We start from the raw sequence: 24,764 nt of genomic DNA, 5'->3' as shown, positions 1-24,764 counted from the left end.
GTGGGGTGAATGGTGGTGGGCGGGGCTTGGGAGCGGTGGTGGGCGTGGTTTGATGGAGTGGGCGTGGCCTTGGGGAGTGGGCGGGGCCTGGGGGAGCATGAGTGTGAGCGGGTGAGTGTGAATGGGGGGGTGAATGCACGGGGGGTGCACAAGGGGGTGTGCAGGGGGGGTGTGGGTGTGTATGGGTGAGTGTGAGTACAGGGGGGTGTGAACACACGTGTGCAAGTGTGTACAAGTGTGTGCCATGTAGGGGTGTGTAAGTGTGTGCACAGGGCTGTGCATGTACAGGTGGGGGTGGGCACAGGTGAGTGTGAGTACGGGGGGGGTGTGAATGCACGTGTGTGTGTGCACAGGTGTGTGTGCACATCTAGGGGTGTGTGAGTGGGTGTGCGTGTGCACAGGGCTGTGCCTGTACAGCTGGGGGTGTGCAGGCGTGCACACGTACAGGGGTGTGCATGGGTGTGTGTGCAGGGGTGTGCATGGAGCCCCCTCCTCCTCCTGTCCCCCCACCCATGGGTGCAGCCCCCCCCCATTCCCCTGTGCCCCCCCACTGTGCCCCCTGCCCAAACCCAGGGGGTGGGTGCTGGGGACCCCCCACACCGCCCCCACTACTAGGGGGGGGCATTCGGTGTGGAAGGGGGCTACTGGGGGTTACTGGGGGGTACTGGGGGCTGCCACCACAGGGGTGCTGTCCCCGGTGCCGTACCCTCGCCCGTTTTGAGGTCACCCCAAAGCAGCCGTCCCTCTGAAAACAATCTCGCGGGAGAATCCCCATTTCTGACACCAGGAGTGGATTTAATTAATTACAGGCCACGCTTAACGAGGGGCACCAAACCGCCACCCTAAAGCTTGTTCCAGCCAAACACAGCCCCATTTCCTCGATTAATTCAAAATAATGACACCCGTGTGACCCCAAAACCGAGCACAAAGCTCCCCGGGCACTCTTTGGAGCCCCATTGCCCACCCCAGCACCATCCCCCCCTTTTTCCCCGGGTACCCCCTGGCCACCGGGGCTGGGCGCACAGACCTTGGGGCGGCACCGGCAGAGAGCCCGGGGGTCTCACCCCCCCCGGGGGCACCGGGGAGAGGGGGGGGAGCCGTGCCGGGGGGCGACACCTCGCCTCCACCACGGGGAAGGATCGGGCTCCATGAGGGTGAGCGTGGGGGACCCCCGGGGGTGGGAGCGTGGGGGACCCTCAGAGCACGGCGCAGGTGGCGGCGGGGAGGACGCGGCGCTGGCAGGAGAAAATCCTCCTGAGCTCGCCGCGGAAGCGGTCGTGCAGCCAGGCGTAGAGGAAGGGGTTGCAGCAGGAGGAGCTCATGGCGAACCAGTGGCACAGCAGCTGGATCAGCAGGAAGTAGCGCTTGTGGATCAGGCCGATGTCGATGTCCCGGATGACGTTGAAGACGTGGATGGGCAGCCAGCACACCCCGAAAGCCGCCACCACCAGGGCCACCAGGCGGAAAATCTTCCTCTTCCTCAGGCGCTCGCACTCGGCCTGGCTCTGCGTGGGGTGCCCGGGCACCACGCGGTTGCGCAGCCTCACCGAGATGCAGAGGTAGGAGAGGGAGAGGGCGGAGAGGGGCAGGATGTAGGTGAGGATCAGGGTGCTGTAGGCGTAGGCCAGGCGCTGCGCCTCCTCCTCCACCCAAAATTCCTCGCAGATGGCGAAGCCCTGCTGCTGGAACTCCACGTGGTAGGTGTGCGCCACCGCCGGCGCCACCAGCGCCCCCGACAGCAGCCAGATGCCCCCCACCACGTAGGCACAGCCGGCGACCGACAGGCGCCTCTTCAGGGGGTGCACGGTGGCGTAGTACCTGCGGGGACATGGGGGGGGGGGAGACCCCCGTGGCATGGGGTCGGGGGTGCCCCGCTGTGTGGTTTTGGGGAGCAGGGCGCCCCTCCTGTAACACCGTTCTGGCTGGAGGCAGCACCAAGTGAGCAACCCCCCCGGTCAGCCCCCAATTTCCCCTCCCCTGTGCGCCCCCCGCTCCTCTCCATGTGGCTGTGACCGAGCGGCTGCGTCCGGGGAGCTCCCTGCTCAGCAGCAATAATGGGATATTGTTCACATCCCGTTATTAACGTCCCATTATGGTTAATATCCTGTTAATAGACGGCAGAGCTGCAGCAAAGCTGAGCCCCAGCCGGAGGGCTCGTGCCAAAGCCATCGTTGGGTGCAAATCCCAAGGCTGCTGCATGAATGGGGTGAGGGCAGTGTGATTTCATGGGTGCCTGATTGGTGGGGAAAACACAGAATTGGTCACAGAATTTACACAGCGCAGGATGAAAACCTGGGAGAAAAAAACACGGTGGGGGGAGGCAGGAGGCTCGCGTTTCCAAACCCAGCACCATCAGGGAGAGCAGCATCCCCTGAAGCAGGGAGGGCTTGGTCCAGACAGAGCCCCCTGGATGCCAGCCCCCCAGCAGAGTTAACACCAGAAGTGTGCCTGCCCCCCTCTGCCACCCCCTGCGCCCACCTCACCTGTCCACCGCGATGGCCGTGAGCGTGAAGACGGAGACGTAGACGGTCATGGGCTGCATCAGGAAGACGAAGTAGCACAAAAACCTCCCGAAAACCCAGCCCTGGGGGTTGAAGGCGTAGGCTAGGGTGAAGGGCACGCAGGTGGCGCACATCAGCATGTCCGAGAAGGCCAGGTTCCCGATGAAGAAGTTGGTGACGTTGTGCATCTTCTTGGACTTGCAGATGACGTAGAGGAGCAGGTAGTTGCCGAAGATGCCGACGAGGACGACGAGGGCGTAGCAGGGGATGATGAGGGGCTTGAAGGACTGGATGAGCTGCACCCCGGTGAACTGCGCGCTGGCGTTGGGGCGGTTCTGCAGGGCGAGCTCGGAGGCGGTGGCGTTGGCCCCGTCCCTGCTGGGCTCCATGGCCCCTTCAACCCTAACCAGCTCCCTGGGACGTCCTGGTCCCCCAAAACCTGTCAGTCGCAGGGTTCAGGCGGCCGTGGGGCGCATCCTGCTCCTCCTCACGGCTGTGCCACCCCGAGGGGTCCTGCCCCACACCAGGCTGGGGGCCAGGGGGGCTCCCCGGGGTGGTGGCTCCTCGCTGCGGCTCCCTGAGAAATGGGAAACGAGGGTCAGAAAGGAAGCGACGCTGGCAAACGGCCCCCTAGGAGAGGCAGCACGGGGTTGAGCAGCACCCACGGCTCTGTGGGGAGAAGGAAAAAGGGGGAAAAGCGGCAGGTCAGCCCCGAGGAGGAGGCACTCACCTGCAGCCCTGCAGCCCGAGCGTCGCGGCGAGCCCCTCCTGCGCCCAGCCGCTGCGCACGGGCAGCTCCCGGCAGCAGCAGCCGAGCCCCAAAGTCGCTCCTGATGCCTCTGGAAATCGCAGGGGACGTTAATGGGGAAATGGATACGGATGCGCTGCCACTTCTGCGCTCAATGAAGCCTCGTGCGCCCCTAACGAGCTCAGCCGCGCTCTCCTACGAGGTCGGCGCCGGCAGCAGCCCGGCTGGACTCGCCTTTCTGCTGCGGTTCCAGCGGCTCCACCGAGGTGTTCCCACAGCACCGCGCTCTCCTTTCATCCGCTCTGAAGAAGGGGCAGGGGGCGAGGAGGGAATTCGAGGCAAAATCCAGGGCAAAAAAGCAGAGCGGTGGCGGGCAGAGCCCAGGACGAGCGGGTCCCGGTGCGCCCCAGGCGCAGCCCTGCCTCCCGCACGCGTCCCCTCCCTCCCCTGCTGCCCACTGAATCATCTCCGAACGCGCTGCAGGCAAACTTTAATTTCCCGAGCTATTTCCATGCATTATCTCCCACTCTGGCAGCGCAGGACTCGTAGCCGCGTTCCTTTCTCTCTGTGCCAGCCGTTGTTCTACGTGCCCAACTTCCCCAGCACAAACCCCGCCGCAGGTTTGGAGTCTCCAGTGGAAACGAGCAGAGAATTGCAGCCAGCCTCGGAGCTTTGCAGGGCTGCCCAGAAGCCCCTCGCAAGCTCGGCAGCCCAAATTTGCATTAATTGTGGGTTTAGGTCAGCTCCCCTGCGCCCCACGCCTTGGTAGGGCACCCCACCACGAAGGGAGCATCTGGAGATGGAACAAAAGGCAGCCCTGCTCCCTGCACCAGTGGTGATGCCTCGCACCGTGGTCTCCTCCAAGCTTTTGGGGCACAATCTGTTGTTTTCATCAGTTTTAGAGGAGCTTTTACCCCGAATGGAGCAGCTTCTGTATTAAAATTTCACTCTTACTGTCATGTTCCCTGCCAGAAGTACTCTCCACCATTCTCCACGGAAAATCTTTAACCCTCCAGCACTCAGAACATGAGCTCCTGGTTTTGTGTCACGGGCTGGCGTTAATTTAATAAAAATTAAATATCCGTGCCGGCCATTAGTGATACAGAGAGCTGGGGGCTGCCTCTTCATGCCAGACCCGCCACGGGTGCCCAGGGGACGCGGGCTGCCCAGTGCCACGCCGGGGGCAGCGCACACGGAGCCAGTTTTGGGGCAGGCCAGATGGAGCCCTTCGGGCCACATCCTGCACCTGGGGGCAGGGAGGCGTGCGGCCCAGCACCCGCTGTTTGCTCCTGGTTTGTTCCCATGACATTGAGAGCCGTCTGTTAATTACCTGGCAGTTGCCATGGTTATGCCAAAGCCCTCCACGCGATGCTGGCGTGCAGGACGCTGTGAGCACTCCGCAGCCACGGGGAGGGGGTGAAGGCAGAGCCCGGGGAAATAAACCCAGGGCAGGGAGGGTACACGGGGCAGCATCACCACGGGGTGCAGGACACCAGGAGAGGAGCAGCCAGGTGCTGCTGTCCCCAGGGCTCCTGCAGCTCTTTTGGGAGATTTCTGGCTCGAGTGTGGGCAGCTCAGCCAGCACCACGCCGGCTGCTTGTGCACTTCACTGCCAGGCACCTCCCCGACAAGCTCAGGGCTTTGGAGAGGCCACTGTGCAAGTTCAGCGGCACCGACCTCAATCCGCTTTGTGTTTCTTTCCTTCCTGGATTTTTTTATAAGGCTTAATCTGCACCCAGTGAGATGTCTTAATGCAGCTGCAAGACTTCCAATTAACGGTGCATTTAATTCCTGCCTGAGGAATCAGGAGCCACGAATTCACCAGGGCCTCGCTAGGACAGCAACGTGCTGCTGGCTGGGCAGGATCAGTCCCACCACAGCCCCCCTTGGCCCCCACTCACTGCCATGATCCCAGAGCCCCAACCAAGTTGGTAAATGCAAGCATGGGGACACAAAAGTGGCACTTTTACAGGGGGAGATGAGAGTGGGTGTGCAAAGCTTGCACTTGCTGCTGCCTCAGCAGGCACCCAGCCCAGCAGAGCGCACACCCGGGCACTCGGAGGGAGAAGGCGGCTGGAGGAGAGCAGAGGCTGCGCTGCCTGGTGCCACTTTGCCTTCAATTCGCACTAAACCCCCCAGTGCTGCTCACAAAGGACGGCAGAGCTCAGCCACAGCCACCTGCTGGCGATGCTGCCCTGCCACAGCCACACACCACAGCGCTGTGCCAGACACAGCCCCACACTGCTGCGCCCAGCAGGATGGGTTCACATCCACCCCACTCCTGGGGAACCCAGGGGGGCACCCACACCGCACCCCTGCTCCCCTTTCCAGACACATCCCCTGCCAGCTAACGTCACACACGTGATGGATTGGGGCAATTTTCCTCCACGAGGGGCTTTAATTGAATTATTTCGGCAGCTGCTGGTTCTGAGCAGCCTTTGGTTGCGTTCCCCTGGGCTGCTGTGCAGACATCAACGTGCTGCTGCTCGGTTCAGCTGAGCAGGCACCATCAGAGCGATGCCCCTGGGAGGAAGGAGGGGGTGAGAGCAGCCCCCAGGGCAGCACAGGGAGCTGGGGGTGACCCCATCCTGGTGGGAGGAGTGGTAGGAAGGGGGGAGCATTTCTGAGAGCACGTTATGAACAGAGCGGGCAGGGAGAGGAGGCAAGGATGCAAAGCAGAGGCAGTTTGTACCCCTGGGCAAGGACCCAGCCGGGTTGGTGCCAGGCACCCGCAGCTCCTGGCACAGAACAGCCTCTGCCACGGCCCTGCCATCCACCAGAGGCATTCCCAGGACGCAGAAATCCTCCCCGAGCTGTGGCTATTCCCCATCCTGCGCTGCTCCGGCATCGTCCTCATCATCTGCATCTTCCTCCAACAGCTCTTCCTCGTGGGCTTCGTACCTGTGGTCATCTTCCACTGGGACAAGGAGACACACCGCTAACACTAAAGCCCCACGGGGCCAAGTGAGCACCCCCAGTGCCACCCCACTCCAAAGCAGGACTCACAGGTGACGTGCTGCCCGCTGAGATAGACCGGCCCAGCTCCACACTCCAGCACGAAGGTGACCAGAGGGACAAACTCCAGGCCTTTGAGGTTGATCTGGAAAAAAAAAAAAAAAAGGAAAAAGCTCAGAGCACCCCCAGCCCATCCCCAGCACAGGGTGAACCTCTGCCCCAGCTCATTTGGGCAGAGCAGAAGGGTTTGCAGGCACAGCCAAAAAGCCCCCAGCACTGCCTGGAGACCCCTGTGCAGCACCCCCCAGAGGCTGGGTGGCTCTCAGGGTGCTGCCCCCCTCCCTGCCCTTACCATGGGGAGCACGGAGCCGCGCAGCGAGGCGATGGGCACCGGTTTGCAGCCTCCGTACGTGTTCTTCGACTCCACGGCCACCACATGCAGCTCGTCCCTGGCACCAGCCCCCAGGGAGACCTGCGGAGCCCAGCAGAGCCCCGTGGCACACAGAGCCCAGTCCTGGGCCAGCACAGCCAGGGGGGGCTCCAAGCTCTGCGCCTTACCGTCCTCAGCAGGACCAGGTGCTCCAGGCAGTTGTCATCCTCCTGCAGCACGCAGCGCCGTGTGCCCGTGCCCAGCTCACAGCCTGTGGACACACAGCCTCGTCCCTGCACGCAGGAGCTGCTCCCCCCACGAGCCCCAGGTGTGGGGAAGGCAGAGGGGGTGTCCCCGGGGTGGTCCCATAGGGCTGACACCTCCCGGGGCCATGGGGTGCCCCTGTGCCGTGGGGAACCCTCAGCCCCCCAGGGGTTGCACAGCAAGGGGAGCGCAGGTTGCTGCAGTGCAGGGGGAAATTGGCCTCAAAGGGAGCAGAGCAGCCAGGATGGAGAGCTGGGGGGGAAGCCAAGGAAAAGGAAAACTGGGGTGGGGGCTGCCGCTGCTCACCCCACAGGGCAGTGACCGGCCTCTCCTCCGACAGCAAACTGGAGACAAAAGAAGAGCTCATCCTCTGCAGCTGGTCCAGCCCCGGGAGCTGGCTCCTGTGAAATAAGGAGGGGAGGAAAGAGTGAAACAGAGAAACTGGGCTGCAACAGCAGCACCTGGAAGAAACGGGACTTGGGAGCACTCAGAGCAAACTCCCACGCCCCCAGACCACAGGTTGCCTTCTGCAAGGGGTGAAGGCAGCTGGAGCAGCACCCCCTCAGCTAGGAGAGGAGGGCTAAGTGAGGAATAAACCCCCCAACCCCTTGGGCATCCCCTGGGGAAAGGAGGAGCCGGCAAAGTGCCCGCACAGACACAACCAGCCCCGAGGAGCAGGAGCCTCCTGAAGCAGCAGCACAACCCAGAGGTCTCGGAGGGAGCTGCCCCTGCCCCGCACACCCAGGGTACAGCAGGACACCCCAAGCAGCCCCCGCTGGCCGCAAATAAAGGGAAGGGGACCCGGCAATTTGGGAATGCAGCCCAGGTGCTCGGCAGCTCTCCCCAGGTGCCATCAATGCGCCCCCAGAGCTCCGGGGGTTGCTGGAGTGGGGGCGATGCCCCCGGTGCTGCCCCATCCCTCCCAGCACTGCCCCCGTGCCCTGCCTCTCCCCACCCCAGCTGCTCCCAAATGATCTGTACGAGTTCCCAAATGGTGGTGGGGTGGGGGTGGCTGCTTTCTGGGTGCTTTTCCAGGCTGACAGCCCCCCGGGAGGGGGCACAAAGCCCCCCGGTGGGAGCACAACCACCGCAGATGCTGTGCCCGGCCCCGTCCCTCTGCTTGTCACAGACCCGGAGGCATCACGGAGGGGTTTCCAAGATTTATTTCACACAGCGGGTGGGGGGACAACAAGGCAGAAAAACCTCACGGTCACCACGACACGTTTACAGGCGGGGTGGCACCGGCACGGACACCCACAGGCACCTCTGCGCACACCCTGCGTGGGTGCTGCCACCCCTTGTCGCCCTCCTGGCCACGCACAGAGGCTTTAAAAAGAGCACAGCTCCGCTGCCCTCACCCCCTGCACCCGCAGCACCCCCAGTGTGACCCCCCCCTCCTGCAGGGCTCCCCATCCCTGCCCAGCCCCGGCTGCTTTCGGCCGTGCTCCGGGCACCCCCGGGGTTTCGGGGCGCGTGGCACGGCCCCGTGTCCATCGCACAAGAGCTCGGTTCGCATCTTTTGCCCCAAACGCGGGGATCCCCTCGCTCCCCGCACGTTTCCCCAGCGGGCGGTGTCGCTGCAGCTCCCGGCATCGCGGCGGCCCCGGGAATTTCGCAGCCGCGGTGGGGGCAGGACCCGGCGAGGTCTCATTTTTAGGGCACCCTTCTCCCCACACGGCCGGGAGGGCAGGGTCCTGCGGGGGAGCAGAGCCGCTGGCCGCCACGTCCCGGCACCGGCCACGTCGGGGGGCACGGGGGCGGCTTCCCCCCCGTCCCTGGCGGCCGTGCTGCCGTGGGGAGCCTCAGGACAGGAGGCTCGGGAGCTTTTTCCCTGCTGGCTTCATCTCTCCGGCAGCGGAGGAGCGCGGTGTGCTCCCCGAGCGGGTGCCCCCCTTCCTCTCCGGGGGTCTTTCCAGCGCCGCCACCCCCTGTGCTGCTCCTCTGTCCCCACGCAGCGTCCCCGTCGCAGCGCCCGGCCCTGCAAGGAGGCGAGAGGAGGTGGGGGGGGGGGCTCGGGGTGCACCCCTCGCGGCACCCCCATCCCCTGGGGATCACAAGTAACCCCCAAAAAGGGGAGCTGGCAGAGTGTGGGGCGCATCCCTCGCAGCACCCCCATCCCCCGGGGCTCACAACCAACCCCCCCAGAAGGGGAGCGTGCAAAGAGGGGGTCCTGCCCTGAAGCCAGCCCCAAAGTGCCGGTCCCCATGGAGCCAGCACAGCCGATTCTGCTGCTCCGGGGGGGTTGCAGCACCCCCGACGGTCAGCAGATGCCTGCGTCAGGCTCACGCGCCCCAAGTGGCACATGCCTGCGGGCCAGCCAAGGGCTGCGCTCCCCCAGGGAAGGGGACGGCCAAGCTGGTCAGAGGAGACTGCTGCAGGGACGAGGGGCGGCCGCCTCCACGCCTGGGGGGGCCCCCACGGCTCGGCTGCCCCCCTCCCCGCTCCCCCGGGAAGGCAAAGCGCACTTACTGTGCTCCCTCCTCTGCGCTGCTCCCGGTCACACCGAGGGACCTGCTGGCGTCTCGCTGCCGGTGAACCTTCAACGGGAGAGCGCAGGGCGTGAACAGCCGCTGCCCCGGGTCCGCGGGGTCCGATCCTTTCCCGAAACCCACCCCCCGAAATCCTCCCCGCAGCTCCTTCCACACACACCCCCCCCCAGCAGCGGCTCTGCCAGCAGCCTCCCTGCCCTCAGGTGAGCGGTTTCTGGCCACAGGAAGGCAGCTGAAATCCCCCGTGCTGAAAAACATTCACATTTTGTGACAATAAAAAGCTCGGGGAGAAAAAAACCGCCCCATACACCCCATAGTTCTCAGCAGTGTGACACCGCGGGCAGGGCACAGCCCCGGGCTGCTGGCTGCAGGGACGGGGCTGACCGGATAAATTCCCCCCCCCCCAAACTGCAGCCACCAGGGGACAAAGGGACACACGGAGCCCGGACCGGCAGCCAGAGACCCCCCCCGCCCGGCCCGCCCTATCGCAAGGGGCTCCCTGAAAGAAATCGGGAGTGGGGGGAAACGGGACAAAATCCCAGGGTTTGGGACACTCCTGCCTGGCTGATTTTCCTCCTTATTTACCGCCAGCGTTATCTGAGAGAATGAATTATTCTGGTGGTGGGGACACTCCCCAGGAAGGGACAGGGCGGGGGGGGCACCGAAGACCCCAGTTTTGCAGCCCAGCAGAGGGGCTGGGGCTTAGTGAACCCTAAAGGCAGAGCGCAGCGGTTCTCAGCCCGCACCCCCAGCCCCCCCAGAACCTCCTGCTCCCCAGCTCCGTGCTCACCAGACCGCACTCCCGTGCCCCCCCAGCGGCCCCCCCAGCCCACGCAGGTACTCACTCGTCCTCACACAGCGTGGTCTGGGTGCCCTGCAGCCAGCACTCGCCCAGGGGCCGCTGCTGGTGGGCGCTGCCGTGGGCCGGGGCCGTCTCCTCTGCCCTACCGGGATCCCGAGCCTCGCCATCCTCCTCGTGCCGCAGGGGGGCCGCCGCCTTGCCGTGCCCCGAGGGACCCCCCCGGGGGCTGAAGGCGCAGGGGCAGTGCTGCGGGTCCTGGGAGACGGCGTGGAGCCGGCGGTCGGCGCGGCGAGGGCAGCACAGCAGCTTGCGGAAGGCGCTCCTGAAGTCGGGGCTGCGGCAGTAGATGATGGGGTTGAAGGCCGAGTTGACGTAGCCCAGCCAGTTGAGGAAGAGGAAGAGCTGATCCGGCACCAGCGGCCGGCAGAAGACCTTGATGATGTTGGCCACGAAGAAGGGCAGCCAGCAGAGCGTGAAGGTGCCCATGATGATGCCCAGGGTCTTGAGCGCCTTGTGCTCCTTGATGGCCAGCAGGCGGGAGGGGCGCCTCCGCCGGCCGCCCCTGGAGCCGGGGCTGGGGGGCTCCTGCAGGAACCTCACCCTGTCCTTGCCGATCAGCTGCACGTGCCGCGTGGCCACGGCGAAGACGCGGACGTAGACGAAGATCATGACGAGCAGGGGCACGTAGAAGGAGATGGTGGAGGAGACGATGGCGTAGGTCATGTTGGTGACAAAGTCGCAGCAGCGCGGGTCGTCGTAGCAGCGCAGCGCCTGCTCGTCGGCGCCGTCCCGCCACCAGTGGTTCATGATGGGCAGGAAGGAGATGAAGGCCGAGATGGCCCACACCAGGCACACCACGGCCCGCGCCCTGCCCTTGGTCACCAGCGCCTCGTACTGCAGCGGCGACGTGATGGCGAGGTAGCGATCCACGGCGATGGCGCACAGCGTCTCGATGCTGGCCGTCACACACAGCACGTCCAGCGAGGTCCAGAGCTCGCACACCACCGTGCCGTAGGGCCAGTGGCCGCTCAGCAGGATGGTGGCCCCCGGGGGCACCACCAGCAAGCCCATGATGAGGTCGGCGCAGGCCAGCGAGGTGACGAAGACGTTGGTCATGGTCTGCAGCCGCGGCGTCTTGGCGATGGCCACGATCACCAGCAGGTTCCCGGCCACGATCACCAGCACGGTGAGGCTCAGGGCGGCCCCCACCGCCCACTGCCGGCTCAGGCTGGCGGCCCCGCTGCAATTGGGGCCGGGGCCCGGGGCTGCCGCCCCCCAGGCGCTGCCGTTGCCGACGGGGAGCGGGCTCATCGCCGCCGGGACGCGCCGGGCAGGGCCGGGCAGGGCGCGCCCCGCTCCCGCTGCCGCCGCTCCGCGCTCCCGAGCCGGGCGCGCCCCGTCGGGGGGTCGGGGGGTCGGGGTCGGGGCTGGGCTCGGGGCCGGCGAGGGGCTGGGGGCTCCCCGCCGCCGCCGCCGCCGCCGCCCGGAGCGCACCGGACCGGCCGTCGGGGCTGCACCGGCGCCGGGCTCCCCTCGGCGGCGCTCCCGGGGCCGCCGCTCGGGGAGGAGCCTTTAAAGGCTCGGGGCGGCCCCGGGCTCCCGCAACGCTCCCGGGATCAATGGACGGGGAACGGGAGCCGGCACCGCCTCCCCGCCGGCCCCCGGCTCCGCACCGCGCCCCCGGCAACCTCGCCGTGCGCCCCTCGCCGTGCGCCCCCCGGGCAGGGCGGGCTGGCCCCGGTGCGGCACCGGCCCCCGGCGCAGGGCGGGGGCAAAACGACTGCAGAGGGGTGGCAAAGCAGCGGCCCCCCTCCAAAGGGGGACACCCGCGGCCGTTTTTCACCCCCCCGTCTGTCGCACGACCCCCTCCCCGGCTGAGGACGGAGACCCCCGCTGCTCCCCTCCTGCCCTTGGGTGGGTGCCGGTGTTTGGAGGCCCCCAAACGCTTCCTCCCCCGGGACACGTCGGGCTGGAAGGCACCGGGCTGCCCACGTCCCTGCTCCAGAGCCCGAGCAGCCGTGGCCCCATCGCTGCCCCAGCCCTGCTCCTCCTGAAGGCCCCTGGGCAGGCTCCAGGGCGGGTAATTTTTTCACTATCAGCTATTTATACAAATACTGGGACTTCTAAGACAGCCACTCTCCAAATATGGCATTTGAAGTTTCAGCCAAATGGGGGAATGTTGACAAAGACGAAAAAATATGTGTAAAAAATTATCCAGTTGGCATTTCTTCCCATTCATGAGCTAGCAAAACAGGGACTGCTTTTTACGAGCTTGATCTTTACAAGCCTGTTTTGGCTCTTCAAAGCGGTCGGATGCGTGCTTGATGCAACCCCTCTCAGCTCCCAGCTCTTACACTAATGGCTGGCTCGGGCCGAGTCTTGAGCGTATTTGCTCCAGGGAGGATTGTGACTTTGCTTGAATGGGCATGGACAAAATGTGCACGTGTACGAGTCGTCAGTGCCACTGCACACACAGCCCCAGTGCATCTTGGAGGATGGAATCACGGCTGGGTTGTGCCCGAAGAACAAAGCAGGGGTACTGCGGGAATGCCCAAAATGAGGGAGTTGGGCTCTGGAGGGGCTGCAGGACAAAGCCTGGGTGTTCTACATCAAACCCTCCTGCCGATGGGTCCTGCTGGCACCCTCAGACCACCTCCACGCTGCCGTCTGCCCACAGCGAGATCAACCCCGGGGTGCACCCGGAGCCCTGCTCCTGGCACCGAGCGGAGATCCTTCCTCTCTCCCCCACAGCCAGGGCCCGGAGCCCTCCCTCCCAGCCAGATGACTTCAATGGGGAGAGGAAGGGAGAGTCCCAGTCCTTTCATTACGGCAGGGGAAGTAACGTGCTTCTGTATCTTTGCCCCAGTTTTACAGCTGGGAAAGCTGCAGCAGAGGTGCTGGGTCCTGCACAGAGCCACGCAACGTCCAGCGCCCTGCTCCGACCACGGGCATTGCCCCGAGCCCTCGAGGTGCTGGGGATCGGGCTGCACCCCCAGCCCGGGGAGACGTCCCCGCTCCCCCAGGGCAGCATTCAGCTCATGGCAGCAGGAACACCCCTGAAGTGCTGTGAAGACCCTGAAGCAGCTGGAAATGCCTCCTGCGAGGCTCTTTGTCACCTTCTCCTGCCTCGTTTTGCTCCCCGTTCCCTGCTGCCCTCCCTCCCAGCCCAGCAGCCTGGGAGCCACCCCGGGACGTGTCCCCATCGCCTGCCCCACGCCAGCACCACCTGAGCAGCCAGGGACAAACTCCTCTGCCCCAGGAAAGAGAAGGCAGGAGCCCGGCCCCACAGACCCTGCAGGGAGCCAACGGGTCAAGTGGCTGTTTAGAAAACTCTGGGAAAATATGTTTATGCCATGGATCAGAGCCATTCCTTTGGCTGTTGCTACAGAATAAACAATGGGTATTTAAAAATACATCTTTATATATAGAGGCGGGGTGGATTAGAGAAGATCCCTTCTGGGGGAGAGCTGGGGTACGAGAGGAGGGCGCGGAGCAGCTCCTTGCTCCTGGAGCTCCGGCATCCCTGGGTGCCTGGAGAGAGGGAACGGACGGAGCTGGCCTCAGGCAGCAGCCGAGGGGCTCAGCATCTGCCCGGGAGCTGCAGGGGTGAGGTGGCTGAGAAAGCAGCAGCTGTGGTCCTCTTCCCCTAGGGTGCTTAGCAGCTCCTCATCATGGGGTATTTTTCATTTCCAACAGCCCAGCACTGCAGCAAAATGCCTGCATGGCCCCAAATCCCCCCCAAAACCAAGGCCTGCACCCTCTCAGCCCACACAGGGTGAGGAGAGCCTTGGTTTGTCCTCCTGGCAGTGCTGAGCCTGCACTAGGTGCAAATCTCCCCCGCCTGATCCGCAGAGTTTCAGCACGCTGGCACTCCTGCCTCAGCGGGCGCAAAGTCCCTGCACATCTAATCCCTGCCCCAAAGCCTTATCCGCCCCTTATCCTGCACACACAGCACCCTCAGGTGCTGAAGGCTCCCACACAGGGCTCAGGTCCCGCTAATCCCCCGTGCCCAGCGAGCGGATGAGGTGTTAGCACAGATAAAGCAGGAGCAGATAAAGCAGCACCGGGCAGGCAGCGGGCAGCTCTGGCCTCCCTCCCTCAGCCCAGGGCTGGGATTTCACTGGGGTTTTACTGGGGTTTCACTGGGGCCAGGCAGAGCCCCAGGGCAGCTGGGGGACCCGCAGGGTGCTCGTCCTGCAGCCTGAGAGGGGAGAGGAGGCAGGGATGCGGCAGGGATGGAGGTTTTTGGTAGGGAGAGCTATCAGATTGCTGCCCAAGCTCCCGTGGCGTGCCACCGCGGGTATTAAGCACGGTTTTGATCCTCGCCCCCGTTTTCAGTTCCTAGTCACATCTGTGAGCTCACCGGGGCTGGCAGCACCCCAAGACACCAGGCAGGGGCTCGGGGGGACCAGGCAGGGCTGGGCCAAGGCTGGCTTCTCCTCCCGGCATCATTAAGCACAGCACAGCCAGGCCGTGCCAAGACTGGGTCAGGCTGCTGCCACACCAGGATAAAACAAACCCTTTTTATAGCTGGGAACTCTCGCTGTCCCCCAGCACCCTGTTTGCATGCTTACCATTACAGGACGGGCGATAAACGCAGCGTGACTGCGGCAGCACTGCCTCTCACAGCACTGCCAGCTCCCCTGCCCCCCCCAGGGGGGGAAAAAACAGCAGGACCCTGCACGGAGCTGAGAGGGGAGAGCTCTCAGAGCCCCAAATATCAGTTTACCTGCACCAGGTGTGTGCAGTGCCCCGCGAGCTGCAGGTACACAGCACATAAATGCTGCCATCCCAGCCCCCCCGTGCCCACATCCACATCACCACCCCGAAAAAGCCCTGCCTGGACCCCCACTGCCCCCACCCCACGGTGCTGCAGGGAGCCCACCCTGGTGGGACACGAAGCAAGGCACCAGCCCTGCCAGGACACCCAGCACCACCACCCCTACCAGGCACCCCAGGGCCCCACCAGGTACCCCAGGGTGCCTTCTTGCCCCCTCCCCAATCCCCAAACACCTCGCAGCTGGGGTGGGGCCCCTGGTTCATCCTTGTCCCCCCCCCCATGGCTGGTCCTGGCTGTGGGGAGGTCTCTGTGCGTCCCCAGGGCCGTGCACACTGAAGCAGGAGCTGCTCAAGAAGCAGGGTTTTGCCCCAAATCCTCCTGCTGCAGCGTGGGGAGGGGGCCCTGGGGTTCGGTGGGTGGGCGGGGGGGACCAGGGCGAGGGCACGGCGCTGCAGCGGGTCCTGCTCTGCCTTTAATGTCTGGTAACGGGGCTGGGGCACCGCGCCGGGACTGGGGAATAGTTCCCATATCGGCCTCGCCAATCTCGCTTTGAAGTTGTTTGGGATTATCTGTCATCGTGCTTCCTCGGCAGCACATAAACACGCCGCGATGCAGCTTTAACCCGCTGGGTACTGCCTGTCCCGGGGGGGCCCGGAGGAAGCCGGCCATAAACTGCGGGCTCCCCACCAGCCCCCCTCCTGCGAGGCTCCGGGGCCGGGCACAGGAAGGGAAGCGTTCCCGGCACCGGGACAATAAAAAAAAAACGACAAAAATGTGCTCTTGACTTCGACAATTTTAGGGTTCGTGTTGGTGAGCCGTGCTCCATGCCCACCATCCCCGCAGCGGGACGCACGCCGTGGCCATGCCCCTGCCCTTCGTGCCCGTCCCGTCGCTGCCCGGAGATGCTCCGTGCCCCTGGGGCAGCTTCGAGCTTGCGGGTGAGGCTCGGTGCCGAAGCCTGGGGGCTGCCACAATTTTGGGCAGGCGAGCGGCGACCTCGCACGCTCAGGTCCCGCTTCCCAGAGATGCTCCTTGGAGAGGGGCGAGCGATGCGCAGCGTGCCAAGGGCACCGGGAGCTCGGAGCCCGCTGCTGGATGCCCACAAGGGGCTGAGGTCCCCATCGTGCTGCTCAGCGGCCCCTTCCCACAGCCGGCTGCCCATCTCCGGGCAGCCCCCGGGGCCGTGCGGGGCCCCCCAGGACCAGGAGCCTCGGGGCTGCCCCTGCCCCGCAGCCCGCGCACGGCCGCGGCTCTGCCCTGTGAGAATCAGGGAAAGGGGCAGCCGGGGCCTGAAACACAGCCAGTGTCAAAGGCTGCGCTAAAGCAATCCCGGGTCCTTCTCCTGCCCCCCAGATCCCTGCGCAATTACGTCTCTGCGTTGAGAAAAAGAATAAAAAAAAAAAAAAAAAAAGAAGGAAGAAAGAAGGTAATAAGGCTGTTTTCTTTCCCATGGCGCTGCAGGGAAGTCCCAAAGTGGCAAGGCCAAAATGCCCGCTGGTTTCACGGCACCTTGCAGGGTCTGACGTTCCTGTCTTGCCCCCACCCCCCCCAAAAAAAAAGGCACAGAAAACAGCAAAACCTCATCAGAGGGGATAAAAAGATCGTGAGCCCCCCAGCACCAGCAGGTGAGGGGCCGGGGGCGCAGAGCCCCGAGCTGCTCTGGGGCCAGGAGCAGAACAGGGGAGCAGACAGAAAATCCTCCAGGACGTTTCCACCTCCTGGGACTGAGGGGATTCGCCTGCCTTTGCCTCATCTGCAGAGGTTTTAGGGCCATGTTCACGGGTGCTCCTCCCTCCCTCCCTCCCTCCGCTAACTGGTTTTCCAGCAGCTATTGCTAAAGAAAAACAGAGGCAGGGGGGAAGGAGGGACAAGTTTGCAACAACAGTGACACAAATTTCACAAAAAAAAATGTGGAAACCTCTGAAAAAAAATAAAAATAAATGTCAGCAACGAAAATAACATCTGAAAGCAGTTGGGCTCCCCAGACAGGGTTTTTTTTTGGGGGGGAAGAGGAGCATCCTGGCGGTGGGGGGGGAGGAAGGGCTACTCTGGGCAATGCGGGGCAGCGTCCCCGGGGCTGGGAGCAGGGCTGGGACAGATCCTGGTGCTGGGCTGCGAGTGTCCCCCCTGCAAGATGCTGGCCAAGCCGCCACCTGCCTGCTCGCCTCCTGCCTTCGAGGGTCCCCCAGACCCTCAGGGGACTCCTGCCACGCAGGCGTCCCCAGCCCCGTCTCCATCCAGCCCCATCTCCCAGCCGGGGCATCCCGGGGCTGCAGCCCCACGAGGCCGGGGCTGTGCTCGTGGAAAGGGGAAAAACAAGAAAACAACAACAACAGCAGCAGGGACAACGACAGCAGCCACGTCAGGCCCGCGGCTCCCATGTCACCAGGGCTATTTTTAAGCCGTGCACGCCTCCCGCTCCCCGCTTCTTTCTCAGAAACTGCAGCAGGGAGGCAAATGGGGAAAAGGTCCGGCCCCGAGCGCTGCGCCCCCGGGTGCTGGAGAGGGGCGGCTGCCCCCAAAGGATGCCCCGTGGGGGTCCGGGGGGTGCGGGCGGGGGGCTCGGGGATGCTGCAGCCGCTGGGCACGGCCCCATTCGTACCAGTGCCTGCCCCCAGTTAAGCCCCGCTGTTTCTCTTGGCCTGGGGCTCCCCTCGGAGCATATTTCGCATCATTCCCAGAGCCCGCTTCTTGCGCTTATGCAATGAGCTCTCCGCGGCTGTTTTTCGGGGAGCAAGGAGGTGCAGGGCAGCGAGGAAGAGGAGGAGGAGGAGGCAGGAACCGAGCCAGTTCCCAAACTTTGGCTTTCAGGGGAAGACAGGAGTCGTGCTGGAAGCTCAGCCGCAGCCCCCCCCAGAACAGGGCTCCCCGAGTCCATACGGCCCCAGGCGGGGTGCTGGGGGCGAAATCCTAAATGTGGGAGCGGGCTGGGGGGCTCGCCCCACACCGGGCACTTCTGTGGGGCAGCGGTGGCGCGGCTGGATGCGAAGGAAAAGTTTTGTAAGAGAACTCAGCCTGCCAGCCTCGGCTGCACCAAGGGGGGGGACCGAGCCCCCTCCCGAACCACGAGCAAGGGCAGCAGCAGGAGCGAGCAGCAGGGCCCGGGGGGGGCTGTGGGGGCGCTGAGCATCCTCTGCCAGCTCCTGCACCCGCACAGGGCACGGACACAGCCCGGGGGTCCCCCCCCCCCGGCAGGGCGGCGGCGCTTCCCTGCAGGATGGGGTTGTTTATCGGGGGCAGCTTTATCTGCAGGAACAGCTCCGGGGAGGGCAGGGGGGGTGTGGGCTGCTGCCTATCTGCAGCGGCATCGGAGGGGAATGTAAACACGGGCGGGGAAATGGCACGGGGACATCCCTGCCCCCCCGCTGCCGGGGGTCGCGGCGGGCACCGGGAGGGTTTGGGATCCTGGAGGGGGTTGGGGTCCCATTGGGGTTTGGGATCCCAGAGTGTTTTGGGATCCTGGATGGGTTTGGGATCCTGGATGGGTTTGGGACCCCAGTGGGGTTTGGGGACCCTCCAAGGCTGTGCCCCCCGCCCCGTTGGCAGTGGCAGCAGCGAGGGTTCTGATCCAGCCCCAGGGATGCTCTGCGGGGCCGGGGAGGGCTCCAGAGCCTCGCTGCGTGTTCACACCCCCAGGGGAGGTTTTTCTCCCCCCCCCCGGGTTTCTTTTCCTCCTGCTCCTTTCAGCAGCAGCCGCTGGAAGTGCCCAGGGTCGGGCAGGATCCCACCCCCCCACCCCGATCGGGATTTGTGCCAGCGGCTCGGGGACGAACGGGGGCTGCTGGGGGCTAAATCGCTCCCGATTTAGAAGGCGGCGCGGTGATAAGGTGTCACATGAGGACGGTGAAGGGCTTTTAGGGCCGGGGAAAGAGCAGATAAAGCGCCCCGGAGATGAACACGTTGGCACCAGCGGGCGCTGCCAACGCGAGCCTGGAACAGCGGGGCCAGAAACCTGCGGGGGGTGGGCAAAAGCCCCCAGCAGGAGCACCCCCGGGACCCCCGTGGAGTCCCTGAGCCCCCTCTTGGTCCCCGATGTGTGGCTTTGGGTGCCCAGCAGCGGGGCAGCCTGCACAGTGCTTGGGAATCCGTTCAGGAGCCACACGGGGATGGGGATGGGGATGGGGATGGGGATGGGGATAGGAATGGGATGGGATGGGATGGGATGGGATGGGATGGGGATATGGGATGGGATGGGATGGGGATGGGATGGGATGGGGATGGGGATGGGATGGGATGGGATGGGATGGGATGGGATGGGATGGGATGGGATGGGATGGGATGGGATGGGATGGGGATGGGATGGGGATGGGATGAGATGGGATGGGATGGGATGGGATGGGATGGGATGGGATGGGATGGGATGGGGATGGGGATGGGGATATGGGATGGGGATGGGGATATGGGATGGGATGGGATGGGATGGGTTTGGGCATGGGATGGGGATGGGATGGGATGGGATGGGATGGGATGGGGATGGGGATGGGGATATGGGATGGGATGGGATGGGATGGGGATGGGATGGGGATGGGATGGGATGGGATGGGATGGGATGGGGATGGGGATGGGGATATGGGATGGGATGGGATGGGGATGGGGATATGGGATGGGGACGGGGAGCCCCCGCTGGCAGTTCAGCCCAGCCTAGCCAAGCGCTGTGTGCCGCAGGGCAGCGCTCGCAGCTCCTCTCCCGGTGCCGTTTCCAGCCGCAGCCCCGGGCCAGCGGGAGCCGAGCTCCGCCTGTGGGGCCCGGGGCGCCGCCGGGGCTGGGCCACGCTGACCCCTGCGGGCCGCTGACGGCCACGGCCCGGCCCCGCCGCCGGGACCCCGATTCCCTTGGGTGGAGGGACAGCGCCAGCCGGTGGCACCGCCGGGACACTGGGTGCACTGGGAACACTGGGTGGACTGGGAGAACTGGGGAAGCACTGGGAGTAGTGGGAGCACTGGGGGCACTGGGAGCACTGGGAGAACTGGGAGAACTGGGGATACTGGAAGCACTAGAAGCACTGGGGGAGCACTGGGAGCATGGGGAGCGCTGGGAGCACTGGGAGCGCTGGGGGCAGAGCACTGGAAGCACTGGAAGAACTGGGAGCACTGGGCATAGTGGGAGCGCTGGGGGCACTGGGTACACTGGTGGTCACTGGGAGCACTGGGAGCACTGGGGGAGCACTGGGAGTAGTGGGAGCACTGGGGCACCGGGAGCACTGAGGGAACACTGGGGGAACTGGGGGCACTGGGAGCACTGGGAGCCCCCGCAGAGCCCCGGGGCCGGGCACCGGCAGCGGCGGGCACAGGGACCCAGCGCCGGGTGCCGCTCTTGGCCCCGCCCCCAACACTAAACCACGCCCCCTCTCGCCCCACCCCCTCCAGGCCCCGCCCCCACATCACCCCTCGGGCCACGCCCCCAGGGAAGCCCCGCCCCCTTCCCCCGTGCCGCCCTCACCGGAAGGGGCGGGGCCTGAGCCGGAAGCGGCGGGCAGGGCGGCGGGGCGGCAGGGGGACCGCCATGTCGGGGCGCTGCTGCCAGGGGCAGACCCCGAGCCGGGACATCCCCGGGCCCGGCAAACGCCTCGCCCTGCCCGACGGCGCCCCGCTGCCCCCCGGGGACTACAGCACCACGCCGGGGGGCACCGTCTTCGGGACCACGCCGGGCGGTGAGCGGCCGCGGGGGGAGGGGGGGGAACGGGACCGGGAACGCGCTGAGGGGGGAGGGAGGGGCTCGGCTGGGGGGGGGTTCCACCTTTTTGGGGGGGTCGCTCTTTTTTGGGGGGTTTCCCTCCTTTTTTGAGGGGTTTCCCTCTCTTTTTGGGGGGTTTCCCTCCTTTTTTGAGGTGTTTCCCTCTTTTTGGGGGGGTTTCCCTCATTTTTGGGGGTCTCTCCTTCTTTTTGGGGGGGCTCTCCCTCTTTTTGGGGAGGTCTCCCCGTTTTGGGGGGCTTTCTCCTCTTTTTGGGGGGTTCTCCCCCATTTTGGAGGGAGTTCCCTCTCTTTTTGGGGGGGATTCCCCCTTTCTGGAGGTTCTTCCTCTTTTTAGGGGGGTTCCTCTCCTTGGAGGGGGTCCCCAGGGGGGCGGTTTTTGGGTGCGTGGCTCCCCAGAGGGATCTTTGGGGGAGTTTTTTTGGGGAGGGGGCTCCGGCTCCAGGCGGGCTGGGGCTGCATCCCCCTTTGGAGAGGGGCTGGGACGTGGTGGAGTCCTTGGGGGGCTTCCACCTGGGGCGGGGGTCTCAGGGAGGGGGGGGTGCCTGGGGCTGGGTGTCCCCTTTTTGGGGGGCTGCCCGGAGCTGCGGGCACCTCTGGGGGCAGGGAACGAAGGGAGCCGAGACGGGAGTCCATGGAAGGGGGGGGCACCGAGCCTCACCCCACAGAAAGCACTCAAAAATCTCAGGGAATGCCCAAGAAGTTTTTTTTCCTCTGGCTGAGGGGAGGCAGAGCGGCAGGGGGCAGCCCCAGCGGTTTGCAGCGCGGCTTTTGGGGAAGGAGCCGCGGATTTCAGCACTTCCTGGGTTAACGCTGCGGGCTGGTGGGAGGGAACCCGTTGTGCCTGTGGGTTGGGGCCTCGTCCAGCAGCTCCCTCGCAGGGAACACGCCGTTCAGCCCAGTTCCTAGAAATCCCCGCACAGCCCCGGCTCCCCCCGAGCCTGCTGCAGTGCCCCCAGGAGCAGGACGTGGCTCAAACCCCTCTCAGGGGGCTCCGGGTGGGTGACCCGGGGTATTTGCAGCCCCCCTGAGCCTCTCCTGACAGCGCTGCCTCGTCCCCGCAGGTACCAGGATTATTTACGACCGCAAGTTTCTGATGGAGTGCCGCAACTCCCCGGTTGCCAAAACACCACCTTCTGACCTTCCCGACATTCCAGGCGTCACCAGCCCAAGCGTGGAGGAGTTGAAGGTTGAGAACAACCACGTGCAGAACGACGATGAGAAACCCAGCGTTGGTGAGTGCCCGAGCCCCGAGCCCACCCCCGGGTCCCACAGAGGGAGCAGGAGGGCCCTGGGGGCTGACGCGGATCCCCGTGAGGTGCCGTGGGACCTGGTTGCGGGGTTCTCGTGGCCGTTAGGCTCTGCTGTGGCCCGCAGTAATGTGAAAATGTCTTTGTTTTGGTGTAGTTTGTATCCTGTTATCAGTTTTCTCATTAATTTGGCATTTAGCAGAATGCCACTGCACCGAGAGTCCTGTGGTGAGGGAATGGCAGCAGCTGTTCCTGCCCCTGCTTATCCTCTGCCGTTTTGCAGCTGTTTTGCCCTTTTTGAAAGCGATCAGGTTACAGTTCAGAGCAGGATTTGTTTGGGAATTCAGGGTTTTTTTTTGCAACACACAGTGGCTGCTTTATGTAGGTCGGTTTTCCAGAACCCACCGCTGTCTTGCGTGGCTCCTGCAGAAGTTTGTGGTTGTTTATGAGACAGGAAGGTAAAAGTTAGCCCACGGCACAACTGGGGTCACTGCCCGCAGCGCACACAAACACATCCAAGGCACCGTAGTAGGAAAAACGCCAGGATTGCTCTCAAACAGTCTAAAAATAAAAAGTTGAGCTCACTTCTTGAAGGAACCTGCAAATGCCACGTATGATCAACGACCCTGTCCCTAAAAATAAAGCTCCGAGTACCCAGCAGCTGGCTTCCCTGCTTACTTCAGGGAAATCTGGGCAGGGTCGGTGTTGCTCAATGCTTTTGCACACACTGCTGACCTTTCGTGCCCCCCTGGCTTCTCTGGCAAGCGTGCTGGGTGCCCGCTGGGTTGTGAGCTCTTTGCAGAGGAGCCGTGTTGTCAGTAGGTGGCTGCTGTTCGTGCTGGCATCCTGTGGAACTGCGTGGGCTGGGATGGCAGCCCCACGGATACGAGGATGCAGAAAGCAGATTTGTCTGACTTTGGTAACAGAATTCTGCGCCAGAGGTTATCAATGCTATTCCTTGTTCCTTTGTCAGGAATCCCAGGCATAGCAGTTACTCACGGGGCACCCCCTCTCTACCTCTGCTCTTGTCTTTCAGTCTGGGTACGATCCTCTCTGAGGGCAGAGCTTGCTTTTTGCTCGCACGGGCTGTTCTGGTACCAGACTTGATGCCTGGGTGCAGATTTGAAGCCCAGACAGACACATTTGGTGCACAACTGGATGCTGTTGCTTTGGTGCGATGCTTGGTGTCTAACTTGGAGCTTCGAGGACTCATTCAGGTTCTGTCCTTCTCCACAGGCGAAGAAGAACAGTTTGACATGGACATCTAAAGCACATGCCCTGAGAGTGCTCATCCGTGAAGAACCAGGACCTTGTTTTGAGGATTCCCACCAGCCAGGCTTGAAGCAGCCCGTGCCTTGAGTGCCTCCCTGCTTCCCGGGCAAGGCAGCTCCTTCCCTGCCGAGAACACAGCGTGTCCTGCTCCAAGGACTGAACCTCAGCCTCTCCGTGTGGGTGTGAGCACACGAGTACAGCCCCTGCTGGCGGGCCTTGGGGCGCCAGGGGAGACAGTCTCACTGATTGTTTTTGTTTCCAGTTTTATGCTTTTGTTAATCATTTTAATACCGTAAGAGTTACCGAAATGCAATATACGGGAGAAATAAATCATTTGGACTCTCCTGGTATGGAGATCAATGCAATAAAATGAGCGTCTGTCCTTTATTTGTTCCAGCAAGGGAACCACGAGCCCGTTTCAGAGCTGGTGGAGCAGTTTCATGTGCAGGGTTGAGATCAGCACCGTGCTTTTGGGTTTCACCCAAAGATGAAAGCTGAGCTGCCTTCAGCCCTCTGAAAACATCTGTGTGCACCACGTGCGACACCTGGTACAACACGGCAGGAAGTCTGCTTCCAGAAATAGTTAACCCAGGCTGTTTGCCACCTGCTTTCAGATGGTTCTCGTGATAGGTCACGGTGCAGATGTCCACAAGCCCTTTTTTCTAACAAGTGTGCATTGCGTGGCAGTCCCTAACACGCTGCTGGTTCTGCTTTAGAGGTGGTGCTGGTGGTGCCTGGTCCTGCCCATGGCTGCGGAGGTGCCTCAAAGGAAAAGAAAGCGTATTAGGACATGGCCTGAACTCGGGGCTTCCTAACAGACAATAAGTGTCTGTTCGAGTCTGTCTTAGTAGATAATACTTAAATACCCGCTAATTAAGCCCAATTGTGACATTATGATATGCAAGCCTTTAATAATGACTAACAGAAGAAAGAGTCAAAGCAATTGCTGCTGATAAAGCTTGCATTTTTAACGATAAGGTGAAGTGTTTCTCTGAACCCGTAATGGGAACAGATCGAAGCTGCCTCCCAGTGCCCCCTTATCAGTCTTGCAGCTCCGTACCAAGTGCCGAGTTCTGCTGCGTGCATTCAGCCGCTATCGCTGCCGGAGCATGCGCTGTGAGCTGCAGCTGGCAGCGACCCCTCTCCAGCTAAATATTTTCAGAAATAGCACCGCCGAACTGCTCGGCTGCTGACAGCCTGCACAGTGGTTGCAGATTCGGTGTGCTCGGAGCCATCCTGCTTTTCCTGGTCACTGCAAAATCAGAGCGCTCTGTGGCTGTGCTGTCTGGCGGAGGAAGCAGGAGCCTTGTTTCTGAGCGCCCTTACCCTGTTAGGTTAATTTCTGAAGCTGATTACTTTGGGGGTAGAACAGAAAAGCCATGACAAGCTTTTGGGGAGGTAGTTGCAGTAACTAAATTCATGCACTCCGTGCTGAAGCGAGTTTTCATGTTCTCTCCTAACCAAACTAACCCATGCGCGAGCCATGGTGTGCTCCCTGGGGTGGAATTTGGGGCTGGGGTTGTTCTAAAACTGCTGGGATCTGAGCTCCTGGTCAGCATCCCCAGAGTGAGAGCTGTGTGATGTCAGCTTTTTGTCAGCACAAAAGCAACTCTGCAGGTTTTTTTTTTTTTGAGCAAGTGT

The 24,764-nt window shown here is 63.4% G+C and overlaps 4 protein-coding genes across 4 annotated transcripts; 1 reads left to right on the top strand and 3 right to left on the bottom strand.

The window, feature by feature from the left end:
* Nucleotides 1-735: 735 nt before the first annotated feature.
* LOC137845276 (prolactin-releasing peptide receptor-like) lies at nucleotides 736-5,453 on the bottom strand. The gene is made up of 3 exons (XM_068662360.1): nucleotides 3,232-5,453; nucleotides 2,484-3,078; nucleotides 736-1,818 (listed from the first exon to the last, which is right to left on the bottom strand). Exons 2-3 carry the CDS (start codon nucleotides 2,888-2,890, stop codon nucleotides 1,197-1,199), a joined length of 1,029 nt encoding a protein of 342 aa, XP_068518461.1. The 5' UTR covers nucleotides 2,891-3,078; nucleotides 3,232-5,453; the 3' UTR covers nucleotides 736-1,196.
* A 155-nt stretch (nucleotides 5,454-5,608) lies between these two features.
* LOC137845277 (nucleoplasmin-like) lies at nucleotides 5,609-7,557 on the bottom strand. The gene is made up of 6 exons (XM_068662362.1): nucleotides 7,501-7,557; nucleotides 7,145-7,239; nucleotides 6,763-6,845; nucleotides 6,557-6,676; nucleotides 6,256-6,349; nucleotides 5,609-6,166 (listed from the first exon to the last, which is right to left on the bottom strand). Exons 2-6 carry the CDS (start codon nucleotides 7,203-7,205, stop codon nucleotides 6,069-6,071), a joined length of 456 nt encoding a protein of 151 aa, XP_068518463.1. The 5' UTR covers nucleotides 7,206-7,239; nucleotides 7,501-7,557; the 3' UTR covers nucleotides 5,609-6,068.
* Nucleotides 7,558-8,651: 1,094 nt separating this feature from the next.
* On the bottom strand, nucleotides 8,652-11,469 carry ADRB3 (adrenoceptor beta 3). The gene is made up of 3 exons (XM_068662359.1): nucleotides 10,173-11,469; nucleotides 9,308-9,375; nucleotides 8,652-8,816 (listed from the first exon to the last, which is right to left on the bottom strand). Exons 1-2 carry the CDS (start codon nucleotides 11,438-11,440, stop codon nucleotides 9,336-9,338), a joined length of 1,308 nt encoding a protein of 435 aa, XP_068518460.1. The 5' UTR covers nucleotides 11,441-11,469; the 3' UTR covers nucleotides 8,652-8,816; nucleotides 9,308-9,335.
* An 8,886-nt stretch (nucleotides 11,470-20,355) lies between these two features.
* Nucleotides 20,356-23,493, top strand: EIF4EBP1 (eukaryotic translation initiation factor 4E binding protein 1). Its single transcript, XM_068662349.1, has 3 exons — nucleotides 20,356-20,560; nucleotides 21,666-21,836; nucleotides 23,088-23,493. Exons 1-3 carry the CDS (start codon nucleotides 20,413-20,415, stop codon nucleotides 23,117-23,119), a joined length of 351 nt encoding a protein of 116 aa, XP_068518450.1. The 5' UTR covers nucleotides 20,356-20,412; the 3' UTR covers nucleotides 23,120-23,493.
* Nucleotides 23,494-24,764: the final 1,271 nt, after the last annotated feature.

This window comes from Anas acuta, chromosome 27 (assembly GCF_963932015.1).
Source record: "Anas acuta chromosome 27, bAnaAcu1.1, whole genome shotgun sequence".
Classification (NCBI taxonomy): domain Eukaryota; kingdom Metazoa; phylum Chordata; class Aves; order Anseriformes; family Anatidae; genus Anas; species Anas acuta.
This window is presented reverse-complemented; position numbering and strand designations above follow the sequence as displayed.